Source organism: Diabrotica virgifera, chromosome 9 (assembly GCF_917563875.1).
Source record: "Diabrotica virgifera virgifera chromosome 9, PGI_DIABVI_V3a".
Lineage (NCBI taxonomy): Eukaryota > Metazoa > Arthropoda > Insecta > Coleoptera > Chrysomelidae > Diabrotica > Diabrotica virgifera.
In genome coordinates this window covers 158242124-158257535 of record NC_065451.1, presented here as the reverse complement: position 1 = coordinate 158257535, position 15412 = coordinate 158242124, and the positions used below count along the sequence as shown (strand labels likewise).

At 32.7% G+C, this 15412-nt stretch overlaps 1 protein-coding gene across 1 annotated transcript in view; it reads left to right on the top strand.

Moving 5' to 3' along the window:
- The window catches only part of LOC126891743 (putative uncharacterized protein DDB_G0282133), a 97866-nt gene that overhangs the window by 69325 nt on the left and 13129 nt on the right, over window positions 1-15412 (top strand). The window contains exon 6 of the mRNA XM_050661016.1: window positions 5742-5890. Coding sequence (XP_050516973.1) covers window positions 5742-5890 — 149 coding nt within the window. The remainder of the gene's footprint in view (window positions 1-5741; window positions 5891-15412) is intronic.

The window sequence follows — 15412 nt, the reverse complement described above, 5'->3', positions numbered from 1 at the left end:
GGAACGACAGATGCTTGGTATCTCACTCATAGATCGGCAAACAAACGAAGCAACCCGAAACAAAACAAAAGTAAGGGATGCCGTGGAACAAGCGGCTAAATTAAAATGGAAATGGGCAGGACACAACGAACGTCTCGAAAATGGTAGATGGAGCAAAGAAGTTGGAAACTGGCGACCGTGTTGAGCGATGACATCAGAAGAGCCGCAGGACCAATGTGGAAACGCCTCACACATAACAGAGATGAATGGCGAGAAATGGGAGAGGCCTTTATTTGACATTTCGAATAGAAAAAAAAGGCTATAAAAAAAATAAACAACACTGCCAGCTTCACGGAACCTTGTTAAGACTCTTTCAAATACTTCTTTACGAGGATTACGTTTTAAGGGAAATCTCTCAGCATAAACTCTTGATGCTAACAAACTGTTTTGATCACATTCACCCAGTATTAAAATCATATTTACTCGGTCTTCAATTTAATAATCTGTCATTTCTATTAACTGATAGCACTACAGTTAATAGTTTGACTATTAGTTTGACAGCTAGGTACCTTTTGTTTTTTCATGGCATTCTTTATACTGTATAATGAGCTATGTAATTAACGACATTTAATGTTCCAGGTAACATAATTCAAATAGATCTGAAGATACTAGATATTAATATAAAATTTTATAATAGTTTAATTATAATAATTGTTACAGCATTCAAATACAGGGCGTTTTGTTTAAGTTAGAGTAGAATTTTATGTAATAAAGTGTAAAATAAAGTGTAATTAATTAATTTCAAGAATAGTGAATTTTCAAAAAAAAACGCAAATAAATCGAAAATTATCAAAGATAGGTATAGGGATTGTTTAATAAAATAATATTACTTTTTTGAACAGCATTCAAATACAGGGTGTTTTGTTTAAGTTAGAGAAGAATTTTATGTAATAAAGTGTAAAATAAAGTGTAATTAATTAATTTCAAGAATAGTGAATTTCCAAAAAAACGCAAATAAATCGAAAATTATCAAAGATAGGTATAGGGATTGTTTAATAAAATAATATTATTTTTTTGATTAGAATTCAAAATTAAAGTAAAATACAGGGTGTCCCATTTAAGTTAAGAAAGTAATTATAAAATATATTGTACAGCATTGACACTTCAGATTGCGAACACTGTAGATTAGTTTCAAATGGTAATTATTCTGATGTAAAGCATGGACAGTTGACAAAAACTGACAAAAAGCCGTTAATTAAAATTCATGCGATAATGTGTATTTAATTAATTTCGCGAATAGTACGTTTTCAGAAAAACCCAAATAAATCGAGACCTGTCAAAAATAGGTATAGGGAATGTTGAATAAAATAACATTATTTTATTCAGTAGAATTCAAAATTAAAGTGAAATATAGGTTGTTCCATTTAAAAATATATAACTTTATATCATTACGCTAAATTGGGGCACCCTGTATATATTTCACAAATTTTAATTTGTAGCCGGTACTGACCTACGTATTCCTACGGAAGGAATTTTTAATATCTTTAGCCGTTTCCCCGGTAGGCTCCGTCCCGTTGGGCGTGGCTCACCCTTTATATTATGCCTATAATTTAATCATCATCATTCTCTTTACCTTATACCTATGCGGGGTCGGCTTCCCTAATTGCATTTCTCCACACAATTCTATCTTGGGTCATATCAACATTAATCCCCTTTACGAACATGTCCTGCCTAATCGTCTCCCCCAGGTCTTCTTTGATCTTTCTCTGCTACTCCTTTCAGGAATCTGCACTTCAGCAATTCTTCGTATTGGGTGATTAACGTCTCGACGTTGAATATGACCAAACCATCTTAACCTATGCTCTCTCATTTTGGCATCAATTTGTGCCACACCTAGACTTCCCTAATATACTCATTTTTAATTTTATCCTTTTTCATTACTCCACTCGACAATCTAAGCATTCTCATTTTCGCCACATACAGTCGTTGTTCCTCTTTCTTTTTCACTGCCCAACATTCAGTTCCTTGCATCATAGCCGGTCTTATGTCTGTTTTATAGAATTTTCCCTTCAGCTTCATTGGAATTTTTCTGTCACGTAACACACCACTCGCTTCCTTCCACTTCATCCATCCAGCCCTAATTCTATTTCATGCATCTCAATCTATTTCTCCATTACTCTGTATTACCGATCCTAGGTACTTAAAACTATTGCTTTTCACAATCATTTCACTATCCAAAGATACCATTTTATTTGCGGTAACTCCATCTTTAAATGAACATTCCAAATACTCTGCTTTTGTCCTACTAAGTTTTAACCCTCTTTTGCCCAATGTATCTCACAAGATACATGACTTTGTAATTTATTTTTTAAATATTGCGGGCTTTATCTACAGTTCAAACCTTTGTTGTCACAATCAGCTGCCCTTTCTGAATACAGTTAGCTATTTTGTGTGATTTAAAAGGTTTTACAGTATTAAGTTATGATGATTTATTTTCTTTGTCTGTGAGTGTGCGCGTTTTTAAGCCGTCTATACAAGCGGAACATTAAGTTTAATGTTACTATTCTATTATATTTTTTATGAAAATTATATCCACCTTCATCTGTTGGAGAAAAACTATGGTATGACAGTGTAGGAAATTTTCCCAATTATGGTGACAAAGATAAATGCAGAAAGTGTCAGAAAGGACAAACTACTGTGCGTTGTTCAAAGGGTGACAATTAAATTGTTTCGTACAAAAAAAAAAACTGTTTTTATGAATATCATCACATATGATAAAATCATACAATATTCTAGAATATACTTAATTTATATTTATTATTTATATTGCATTCTGAAAATAACTTTTTTAATTACAGAAATTTTACAGTGAAATTATTTTATTTGTAACACATTTTCCCACCATGTAATAGTGGTTTGTCGTGCCCAATGTATCTCTTAGGATACTGCTTCCAAGACCTATCTGCCCAATGTATCTAACAAGATACACATTCTTTAACGCCTTTTTTGGGGGCGACGATAATTTTAAATATGAATTTTTACTTAATTTTGCCCTAAAAAAATAAAATACTAAAAGGAAATTCTCTTAAATTGAGAATTTGTTCGTTTAGGCAAAAGAGGGTTAAATCTTTTTCCTCCAGAGCTTGTCTCCACTGTTGCAGTTTCTGTTTTAAGTTTCTTTCACTATTTTCTACTAACACTACATCATCAGCATACATTAAGCACCATGGAATGTTACCCTGTAGTTTCGCTGTTACCTGGTCCAAAATTAATGATAATAAATACGGACTAAACACCGAGCCTTGGTGCAATCCTACTTTCACATGAAATTTATCAGCCTCTTTCACACCTGTCCTAACACTAATCGTTACTCCCTCATACATATCTCTCGCAATCTTAACATATTCACCAGGGACTCCTTTCTTATTGAGTGCCCACCACAGAATCTCTCGAGGAACTCTGTCATATGCTTTCTCAAGATCAATGAATACCATATGAGCGCTTGTTTCTTTATTCCTGTATTTTAATATATGCCTATAATTTAATATATAATATATACCCAATTTATTATATACTAGTCGATCGGATACGTGATGAATGCGAGTTCAATCCCCAGCCCAGTGAACGAAAAACTGAAGCTTAGACTGGAATATGCTGATCGGCCTATGAGGGAGCAGTACGGCAAGGGATACGGGCTTGCGGCTCAGTGATACTCCCACATAGATCCCTACCGGAAATACCAGCGTATATATACAGTATGTCCCTGTAAGTTGTATCCATATGGAAAACTTTTTTATTATTAATATTACGAAAAAAAGTTATTCTTCATAAAAAGCTCTGCATGATCCAAAACCTACGATTCAACCATCAGATATAAAATTTTATGAATATTATACGAGATACATATGTCAAAAAGTTTGAATTTCACTCAAGAGTAAAGTAGCTTTATTTTTCACAATATTGAAAATTGCTATTATGAAAAGTTGTTTGGAATTAAAAACAATATTCTGATATGCAATTACATCCTAAATTATGGATAACTAACATTATTTTCAGTTATTTATTATTGTTTGTGATGAGACAGATTGCAATAAACATTGGATGTTATTAAAAAAAACGCTAATTTGACATTATATTTAACCTCCAATATTATGACAGACGTCAGTTAACATTTACAATCCCACCAAATACACTAAGCGTCAAAATTAACGCACCACCTTAAAAGTGGGACATTTTTTATGTGTCGTATTTCTTAAACCTGTTGTCCGATTTGAGTGATTTTTTTAATATGTTGTAGCTTTATTATTCAAAAATATCGATGTAATAATATTGTTGCTAAACAGGTAAGTGTCATTGTATACCGGGTGTAACAATGATAGTGTGTTTTTTCCTTAAAGTTCGGAACACCCCGTGGAATATTCCAGCGCATATAAAATATTGAAATTAAAACTCGACTGTAGCCTTAGGCTTTCTTAATATTTTGCTTTTTGATTCATTCGCTTATGTTGGATAATAAAAAAGTTAGGTACTTTAACAATTAGCAACGTTCTTCATCAATACAAAGTGTTTCTAAATAAGTTCGACAAACTTTAAGGGGTAATTGAACATGAAAAATAATGACCGTTTGCTTTATAAACAGATGTCTGCAAATGCTTCGTTTCCGAGATACGGGATGTTGAATTTTTTTCTTACCAACTGACGATTTATTTATTGCTCTAAAACCGGTTGAGATATGCAAATGAAATTTGGTAGGTTTAGAGAGGTAGTTATTGCGCATTTTTTGACTTACAACTAAGAATTTTATATTCACCATTGGCGTGCATACGGGTAATATGACCGGGTAATATGACCCGAGTGCACGCCAATGGTAGGTATAAAATTCTTAGTTGTATGTCAAAAAATGCGCAATAACTATCTCTTAAAACCTTCTAAATTTCATTTGCAGACCTCAACCAGTTTTAGAGCAACAAATAAATAATCAGTTTATAAGAAAAAATTCAACATACCTTATTTCGAAAACGAAGCATTTGCGAACATATGTTTATAAAGCAAACGGTAATTATTTTTTTATGCAGTCTTACCCTTTAAAGTTTGTCGCACTTATTTAGAAACACCCTGTATTGATGAAGAACGTTGCTACATAGTTGTTATAGTACCTAACTTTTTTATTATCCAATATAAGCGAATGAATCAAAAAGCAAAAAAAGAAGCCTAAGGCTACAGTCGAGTTTTAATTTCAATATTTTATATGCGCTGGAATATTCCACGGGGTGTTCCAAACTTTGAGGAAAAAACACACTAACGTTTTTACACCCGGTATACAATGACACTTACCTGTTTAGCAACAATATTAGTACAAAGATATTTTTTAATAATAAAGCTAGCACATATTAAAAAATATCACTCAAATCGGACAATAGGTTTAGGAAATACGACACATCAAAAATGTCCCATGTTTAAGGTGGTGCGTTAATTTTGATGCTTAGTGTATTATAATGACGTCATATAAACTCGTCACTAATTCTAGCCAATGAAATGCTCGCTGTAATAAGAATGGCATGTCAAAAAATCTGATTATTTCCTATATATTTTTTCAAATTTAGAATATGGCAACAAGGGGAAAATTACGTGCATTCCTTATTGTTTGACTTGTACCAATAGCCTATTGACCTATACCAATTTTCATAATACTTCCCGGAAAACTTTCCAGGTAAAACTACCAAATGACTGGACTACTTGTAATGTTTACTTTTTTTTTGCAGAATGATAGCGAATAACGAGACTGATATTAAAACCGTAAATTGGGATAAATACGCTGAACAGTTTGAGGGTATGACAGGACATAGGTTGAATTATCTGTTTAATCAGCTAAGATTTTTTACACCTTCGTCAAAAATGGATAACTTGGCTGGTAAGTGTGATATTTTTAAATAGAGATAATAATTTTATTTAAAAGGAAATACAGCTTTAGATTTAATTCTATTCGAGGGCCACCACCATCGGCTGACCATGGTTTCTGCTTTTCAGCGTCTTCAGAGCCGCCTGTGGTGTATCCCGAAAAGAACTAACTCCAGATGTCCTACTAGGCAAATTTTTTTATTTTTTTTTATTACTCCAATAGGGAACTTGCACATTTTTTTTATTAGATAATAATGTTCAGTTTTGTTTAAAAATGAGATTTCCAAAATTTCACGCTTCAAAAACTCGTAATAACTTAGAAATACATATTTAAAGTCTTCTGCGGTATAAAATAGTTCAAACGGCCCGTGACGTCACATAGTTTTGCATTAGTTTTGATTATGGTTATATTTCGCTGTGTCTAGGTACACGCTAACGTGTACGCAAATAAAAAAGTTTGGTAGACGCGAATTAAACTTCATCAAGCCAGTGACGTCATTATTTAGCTTGCGCAGTGACTATATATTTTGGTACATGCTATTTTGATATGCTTAGTGTTTGTTTGATAGAAAAATATTTGTTAAGGGAAGGGAAGCAGAACTATTCAGATGTTTCAAACTTAATTGTAATAAATCAATGTATATATATAAAAGTATATAAACTTACGTGCATAGAAATCGGCCCATTTAAAAATTTGGTCATTTTTGATGTCTCATATTTCCTAAACCTGTTGGCCGATTTAAGTGATTTTTTGATCATTGCCCGATTCTTTAACAATACGACTGTAATAATACTGTTGCTAAAAAGGTAAATTTTCATTGTATACCGGGTGTATCAATGAATCTGTGTTTTTTTCTCCATGTTCGCATCACCCTGTGGAATATTCTAGCATTTATAAAATACAGAAACTAGCACCCCACTATAGCCTCAGGCTTTCTTAACATTCTGTTTTTTGAATCATGCCTTTATGTTGGATAATAAAAAAGTTAGATACTTTAACAACTAGACATGTTCTTCATCAATACACAGTGTTTCTAAATAAGTGCAATAAACTTTAAGGGATAATTCTGCATGAAAAAATAATGACAGTTGGCTTTATAAACGTATGTCCGCAAATGTTTTGTTTCCGAGATACGGGATGTTGAATTTTTTCTTACAAACTGACGATTTATTTTATTGCTTTAAAACCGGTTGAGATATGCCAATGAAATTTGGTGAGTTTTAAGACGTAGTTATTGCACATTTTTTGACATACACTTAAGAATTTAATATTCACTATTAGCAAGCATACGTGTAATATAAAATTATTAGTTTTATGTCAAAAAATTCGCAATAACTAGCTCTTAAAACCTACCAGATTTCATTTGCATATCTCAACTCGTTTTAAAGCAATAACTAAATTGTCAGTTTGTAAGAAAAAATTCAACATCCCGTATCTCGGAAACGAAACATTTGCGGACATACGTTTATAAAGCCAACTGTCATTATTTTTTCATGCAGAATTACCCCTTAAAGCTTGTCGCACTTATTTAAAAACACCGTGTATTGATGAAGAACATGTCTAGCTGTTAAAGTATCTACTTTTTTATTATCCAACACAATCGAATTAATCAAAAAGCGGAATGTTAAGAAAAACTGATGCTATGGTTGGGTTTTAATTTCAGTATTTTATAAATGCTAGAATAATCCACAGGGTGATGCAAACTTTGAGAAAAAAACACAGTTTGATTGGTACACTCGGTATACAATGAAAATTTACCTGTTTGACAACAATATTATTACAGTGAGATTGTTAAAGAATCAGGCTATAACATGTTAAAAAAATCACTTAAATCGGCCGACAGCTTTAGGAAATATGAGACATCAAAAATAACCAAATTTTTTAAGTGGGCCGATTTCTATGCACGTAAGTTTATTTAGGTTAGCAAAATAATTATATGTACTTAGTTGACATGGCATGTAGGTACAAAATATTGTTAAAATAATTTTTATACGTAAGTAAATTATTATAATCAACTATTCTAAATGCAAAATAAGCCACAATTTAACTAAAAAAATTATTTTATTAACGTTTCGACGTCCAAATCGGATGTCATTGTCAAAATACAAAAATTAGTCAGATTAAATAAATTATTAGAAAAAATTTTTTACTAAGCAACAACATTTTTGTTTAATTTAATAATATTTTTTATTTTGACAACGACATCCGGTTTAGACGTCGAAACGTTAATAAAATCAATTTTTTAGTTAAATTGTGGCTTAGTTCCCATTTAGAATAGTTGATTACAAAAATGCCACAAGGATAATAGCTTCAGAACAAGTTAATTATTCATTATTGTTCTGAAGCTATTTTCTTGTGGCATTTTTATAATCAACTATTTTTAATGGGAAATAAGCCACAATTTAAAAAAAAATGGTTTTATTAAAGTTTCGAAGCCCAAATCGGGTTTCGTTATCAAAATACAAAATACTACTAAAATAAACAAAAATGTTGTTGCTAAGTAAAAAAAATTTTTCTAATAATTTATTTAATCTGACTCATTTATATTGGCAATTCAGGCGTATATTATACATTTCAAAGTAGAAGACTTTAAAATGATATCGCCAATATTTATGAGTTGCGTTCCTGGGACGACTTTACTAAAAGATAGTTCATTCGATTACATGAAATCAATCCCAACTCAGGAATATCCGTCACAAAAAATATCATAGAATGTGATCTGTCTTTAAAAAGACAAGACACTTTTTTTTTAATTGTGGCTTATTTCCCATTAAAAAAAAGTTAATTATTATTGTAAAAGCTTTAGGTCTTCCTTTTATTTTAATCTTGGACGGTAATACTATTTCATTTATAACTAAAAAAATATATATTAATTTATAGTTTCTTATCTTTTTCGTACTGTTTTAAAATGTTCTTAAACTCATTAAAAGAACTAAATAATTGTCCACACTCCGTAGTTAATTTAAAAACAAACACTAAACAAATAAAAAATAAGAAATCACTGACACTCTCAACTTTTTTATTTGCGTACACGTTAGCGTATACCTAGACACAACCTTATATTTAGGTATATTCTTCTTCTCCTTCTTTAGTTTATTGGCCTCCACCTAATTGGGTATTTGGCAAGCTCATCGTCGTGGAAAAAGTCAAAAATATTTATATTCTAATGACATTTATCGTATGTCATTGTAATAATATATACCAGTTTGTTAAAATTGTAGTTTTATACTGTTTTTGAAGGAAAGGAACGAAGGTTTACTATTGAAAATAAAACCATTTTGTAAAAGTACAAATTTTCTATGAATAGTTCAAACGATCAAAAACACTTGTAACGTCACATAAATGTATTTTCTACTGACGTTTATAACGTCTAATTTAAAATTCTGTTTACTTTATTGGAAAAATGTAAACGTAAAACCGAGTGACGTCACGACGCGTTTTGGGCCACCTGTTTTAATTTGAATTTTTAATCGTCTTTAGGGGCCAAACGAAAGACAAACAAAACTTTTTTATCTTTGATACATGTTTTAAATTATGTTCTGTTGTGATTTATAACATTTTTTTCGAATTTAAAATTTATGCAAGTTCCCTATTGAGGGGGCCAGACGTAAAAGGGTTTAAGTGCAGTTTTGATAGTTCTTAGATAATCAGCTTCAAAGTTGTTTGAGTTTTATAAATTCTAGGATTCATTAAACTAAAATATGTCTAGTGTACAATGTACTATAAAATGATAAAAATCTAAGGGTATATTATTATTCTTACTATATCCTTCCTTTTTTTTAATTATTAAAAAAATGTACTTGAATCGATACATGGTATTGATAAATGTTACTATTAAAAGGATTCAAGTGCAGATGTTAACTACATTTATTACTAATCATTTTTGCCCCAGCTGTAATCCACAGTGTAACTACAACTGGCACGTTGCATAATACAGTAATCCCTCGTTATCCGCGGACTCATCAACCGTGGTCTCACGTATCCGCGGTTGCGATATCTGTTGAATTTTAATGAGAATATTTTATTATTTTTATATTTATATTTTTTATAATTTGACCAGTCACGTTAAATTACTCATGATACGCCACTGGCGCTTTTTCTTAGTAGTACATAATACTACAGCAATTAGTTTCTGTAGTCCAGCGTTGCTCAAAGAGTCGATCGCGATCGACCGGTCGATCGAAAAAGTTTTTGAAGTGGATCGCGGAGCTGCAAGCAGTTCATAGCAAGTTTGAAAGACGCTTCGCTGATTTAAAAAAAAAACTGACAGATATCGTAACATTCATGTCTAATCCATTTTCTTGTGAATACGTGGAAAAAATTGTCACTGAAATTCCATTACTTTCAATACAGAGATCATTTCCGGCCAAAATGAGATACTGAAAATAATTTCGGATATATACCTTAAGTTCAGAGCGACCAATACGTCATTTTGATCTTTTATATCGTCTGACAAATATTCATCTTTGAGGCAAGTATATCTGTAGCTCACAGCATTCTTTGCATCAACGTACTTGTGTGAGTCTGCATTTTCCCAAATATAGGTAGTGAAATTAAAGTACCGTAATCGGCTGACCAGTAGAAGGTACAGTCAAGGCCAGCAAAATTAAATGAACTATAGCCCACTTCTCAACACAAATAGTTGCATATGCAGATGATATAGTTCTTATGGGAAGAGACAAGGAAAGATTAAAAGAAGCAGTAGCAATCCTGTCAAAGGAAGCACGGAAAAGAGGTCTAAAAATTAACGAAGGAAAAACAAAATATCTACTCTGCTCTAGAAGAGAAGATAACAGGATGAGATAAATCAAAATAGAAAACTACATACACTTTTGAAAGAATTCAACAATTCAAATATTTGGGAGTATGTAGTAGTAAATGGCCAAAATAAGAGAAGTGAAGAAGTAACGGAGCGAATACTAGCAGGCAACAAAGCATATTGTAGGCTAATGAAGGACAAGAACTTATCCAGAAATACAAAACTGGAAATATACAGAGTTGCAATCAGACCAGTAGTTACGTACGCAGCTGAGACAAGAGACAATGTGCCTCACGGAAACACTTGAAGAAAAATTGAGAATATTCGAAAGGAAACTCCTCAGACAGATTGTGGGCCCGATAAGAATGGACAACGGAGAAATGAGAAGAAGAATGAACCATGAACTAAGAGACAATGAAAGAAGAATATATAGTTCGATTTATTATGGGGTAAAGAGACTGAGATGGCTGGGACACATACAGAGAAGGAAAAACGACCTACTGATTAAGAAGATCACCAGATGGAAACCAGAAACTGAAAGACCAAGGGGAAAACCCAGAGAGAGATGGGAGGACCAGTTCCTGAGAGATATCAAAATTCTGGAAGTGAGAAACTGGAGAGAACTGGAAACAGCACATATCAAAATGAAGGGAAGAAAATTGTAACGAAAGCTAAGTCATACAACAAACTTTTGACAATACACAAGTGGAATGCGGAGTGATTCACCGCAATAAGCGAATCAGTGAGCTCTTATTAAGAGCGGAAAACATTCCATCCGGAATGAAAAGCCCTGATGATGAATCGGCTGACGAACATCTCTCATCATGCTTACATTTGGTCCTCGGTAATTACGTACCATCATATGAAAAAACTTGTGGAGGATATATGCAGTGCCATGCATCAACATTCAAATAAAATTAAGATGAAAAACATGACTTTAATACAACTATCTGTAGTTACAATTTTTTATCAAACTGAAACGTGCATTATTAAGTTTTTTTATTTTCAAAATTATTTTTTTTTTACTGGCAGTCGATCGATGGACGCTTGCAGTTTATGTGGTAGATCCCACGCAGTGTAAGTCTGAGCACCACTGCTGTAGTCCGTCCACCTTGACTTTACATTATAGGGAACATAGACAATGCAGTCATGAGAGTATTTAGCGCGGTGATGCCGATTTTATCAAAAATAAATTGTAATTGAACATTGTTTTTCTTCTTCACGTGCCATCTCCACGACGGAGGTTGGCAATGTTCATGGCTATTCTGATCTTAGATGCTGCTGCTCTGAATAGTTCGGTTGATGTGCATCCGTACCATTCCCTCAAGTTACGCAACAATGAGATTCGTCTCCTTCCTACACTTCTCTTGCCCTGGATTTTCCCCTGTATAAGCAACTGAAGTATATTGTATCTCTCATTACGCATAACATTCCCCAGGTACTGCTGCTTGAACGTTAGAGAAATTAAGTTAAAACTCTTTTAGAAAGGCAATCTACAGTTTTAGGATTAATATGCGTAATATCTATAGTATACCAAATAAACTTAAACGCATACAAATTACAAATCCTAAAATTGTAGATTGCTGTTCTAAAACAGTTTTAATTTAATCTCTCTAATGTTCGATTACAAATTCTTTTTGATAAAATCGGCATCTTCGCGCTAAAAACTCTCATAAGGACTGCTTTGCCTATGTTCCCTATACTATAAAGTCAAGGTGGGACGGACTATAGTTCTTTCCATCTCTCAATGTTACTTTTCTTCAGGTCTTCGTACACATACTGTAAAGTCAAGGTGGGATGGACTACAGTTCGGAAGGTTTAAAATACCGGCGAATGTAGACGCTGATCTCAGCGTCTTTATTTTTGTTGATATGACTAACTGCTTATTTTATTGTTTCATTTATATATAATGTACATAATTTGATCATATTTCTTTCTATGTACGTATCCAAATTGGGATTATATGTCATATTCTTCTTTGGATCGTGGATCCCTGGCCAACCACGGTTTCACCAACCGCACCTTTCTCTTCGGAACGTAACCCCCGCGGTTGAAGAGGGATTACTGACTTAATTAGTCTTCAAAATTGGTCTAAAATGTAATATTTATTTACTTGAAATTAATCCTGTATTAACATGTGTTTACACATTACAGAATACTAAAAATAGTTTTGTGGTAAAATGGTTCAAGCGCACTTAAACGAGTTTATTACTACAGTTGAACCCCGATAAGTCGGCCTCCGATAACCCGGAAGTCCGGCTAACCCGGACCGATTTTCATCAGACAAAACAAACATTTTTTCACTTTGACTGGGTTTTTTACCAAGAAATAAACAATACTGTATACAACTGTGTACGTAATTAAGATGAACTGTGCGTATGTATTTTATGTTTTTGCAATTATAATGTGTATTTGTTTATTATTTATATGTATTTTATTAATTTTTACCATATTCTCCGGCTAACCCGGATTTTTGATAACCCGGATCGGCCGCGGTCCCGATTAATCCGACTTATCGAGGTTCCACTGTATTTGTTTTTACAGAATACTAAAAATAGTTTTGTGGTAAAACGGTTCAAGCGCACGGTTAAACCTGATTACTACCAATGCAAACTGCAATTGTTTTCAGGGAACTAAATGTAATGGCGATAGATGGCTACTGTAGGGCGAAATATGCTTAAATCGTTTTACCACCAAGTTCTAATACCATTTAAGTATGCGAATCTGTACTTAGAGTAAAATTTTAAAAAAGTGCACTTAAACCCTTTTACTTCTAACCCCCTTAATTTATTTAACAATCTGTTCCGTTAGCAACAATCAGTTAAAGTTATGACTTTCTTAGGCTATGACATGTAGGTAAGAATTCCAATGAAAACTTTCCTTTCTAAATTATCAAAAAAATTTGTAGATAGTAATACTAGTAAAATAAAGTAACACTTAAAATAGTTCTAATTTATCTAAAATCTATTAGGTAAGTCAGTTGGTTTATAACGCTTCAGTCTGCGAACTTCACCCTCCGTGTTTAATAATTCACTCACGAAATCATTTGGGTGCGCACTAAGTCTTTCTTCATACTTTTCACTGTATTTGCTGATTTCTTCTTTGATGCTAGGAACTTTCAGGTCTCTGCCTATTATTGCGTTGGAGACGTACCATGGAGCGTTTACTATGGTTATTAATGCCTTATTTTGAAAACGTATGATTTCCAAGTTAGAGTTGCTGGCTGAGTCCCATAGCTGTATGCCATAGGCCCATATGGGTTTAAGTATGGCTTTGTATACCACTAACTTATTTTCAATTGACAGACTTTAATGTCTGCCCAGAATCCAGTACATTTGTTGAAGTTTGAGTCCAAGTTGCTTTCTTTTGGTGAAGATGTGTTTTCTCCATGTTAGTCTTTTATCTAGATGTATGCCCAGGTATTTGGTTGTATCTACTTGTACTAATTCTTTGTTGTTTATGTATACTGGTTGACAACTCTCTCTTCGCATGGTAAATGTCATGTGGGACGATTTTGTTTCATTAGCTTTCAGTTTCCATTTGTTTTTAACCATTTTTCTATTTTATTTAAGTGGGCTTGTAAGTTATGCGAAGCTCTTTGGGGGTCTTTGTGAGATGCGATAATACCTGTGTCATCTGCGAATGTTGCGACTGTTATCAATCTAGTTGTAGGTCAGCAGTATATAACAGGTATAGTAAGGGACCGAGTACACTACCTTGTGGGACACCAAATTTTATTTTAAATAAAAAAAATCCACAAGGAAAAAATTTTCCTGTAGTTGTCTGTATACCATGTAATACAAAAAACAATAAAATCCTTTATAAAAGGTATATTTAAAATCCCTAAAAAGGGCTACATCACAATCACATAACTACATAGTTTTCAACTGGTTTACCAGTCATCATCAGTGCTTTCGTGAGATGTACAGCTGGTTCCTAGAAAAACTGATACGACTCTTACGCGTATTTTGTAGAAAATTGAGCAGTGTATTTTGAAGGATAAAATTTGTCATTTACATACTGTCACTGCCAAATCTTAAAATTTGTCAGATAACTTATTCTATTCAACCTCAAAAAATGGCTCCACATGCTAGCAAAAGAACAAAAGTAAGAATTGTACGAAATTAGAAGATGTTTGGTCACTATCTGTCATAGCGAACCATTTTAATGTAAGCAGAACAACAGTTGTAAAACAATTCTTACTTTAATATGTTGTTGAGTTAAGTCGTTTGTTTTATTCCTTAATAATATTAAAAATAATAACAACAACCCTATTTTATGTAAAAACTATCATTTATTCAAAATAATATCAAAATTTAGACCTTAATAATTATTACAATTTATGAATTAACATGTAATCAGCTGTTTGTTGTTTGTTTGTTTATTTTATTATTTGTCTGTCATAATAAATATAATATAATGTCAGACCAGTCAAAATTTGATTGGTCGGTATTTAATACACTGCTCAAAATGATCAAATCTTACTAAGAGTCGTATCAGTTTTTTTAGGAACCAGCTGTACATGCTAACCACCAAGATCTAAATCAGCAGTATATAACAGGTATAGTAAGGGACCGAGTACACTACCTTGTGGGACACCGAATTTTATTTTAAATAAACAAAATCCACAAGGAAAAAATTTTCCTGTAGTTGGCTGTATACCATGTAATACAAAAAACAGTAAAATCCTTTATAAAAGGTATATTTAAAATCCCTAAAAAGGGCTACATCACAATCACATAACTACATAGTTTTCAACTGGTTTACCAGTCATC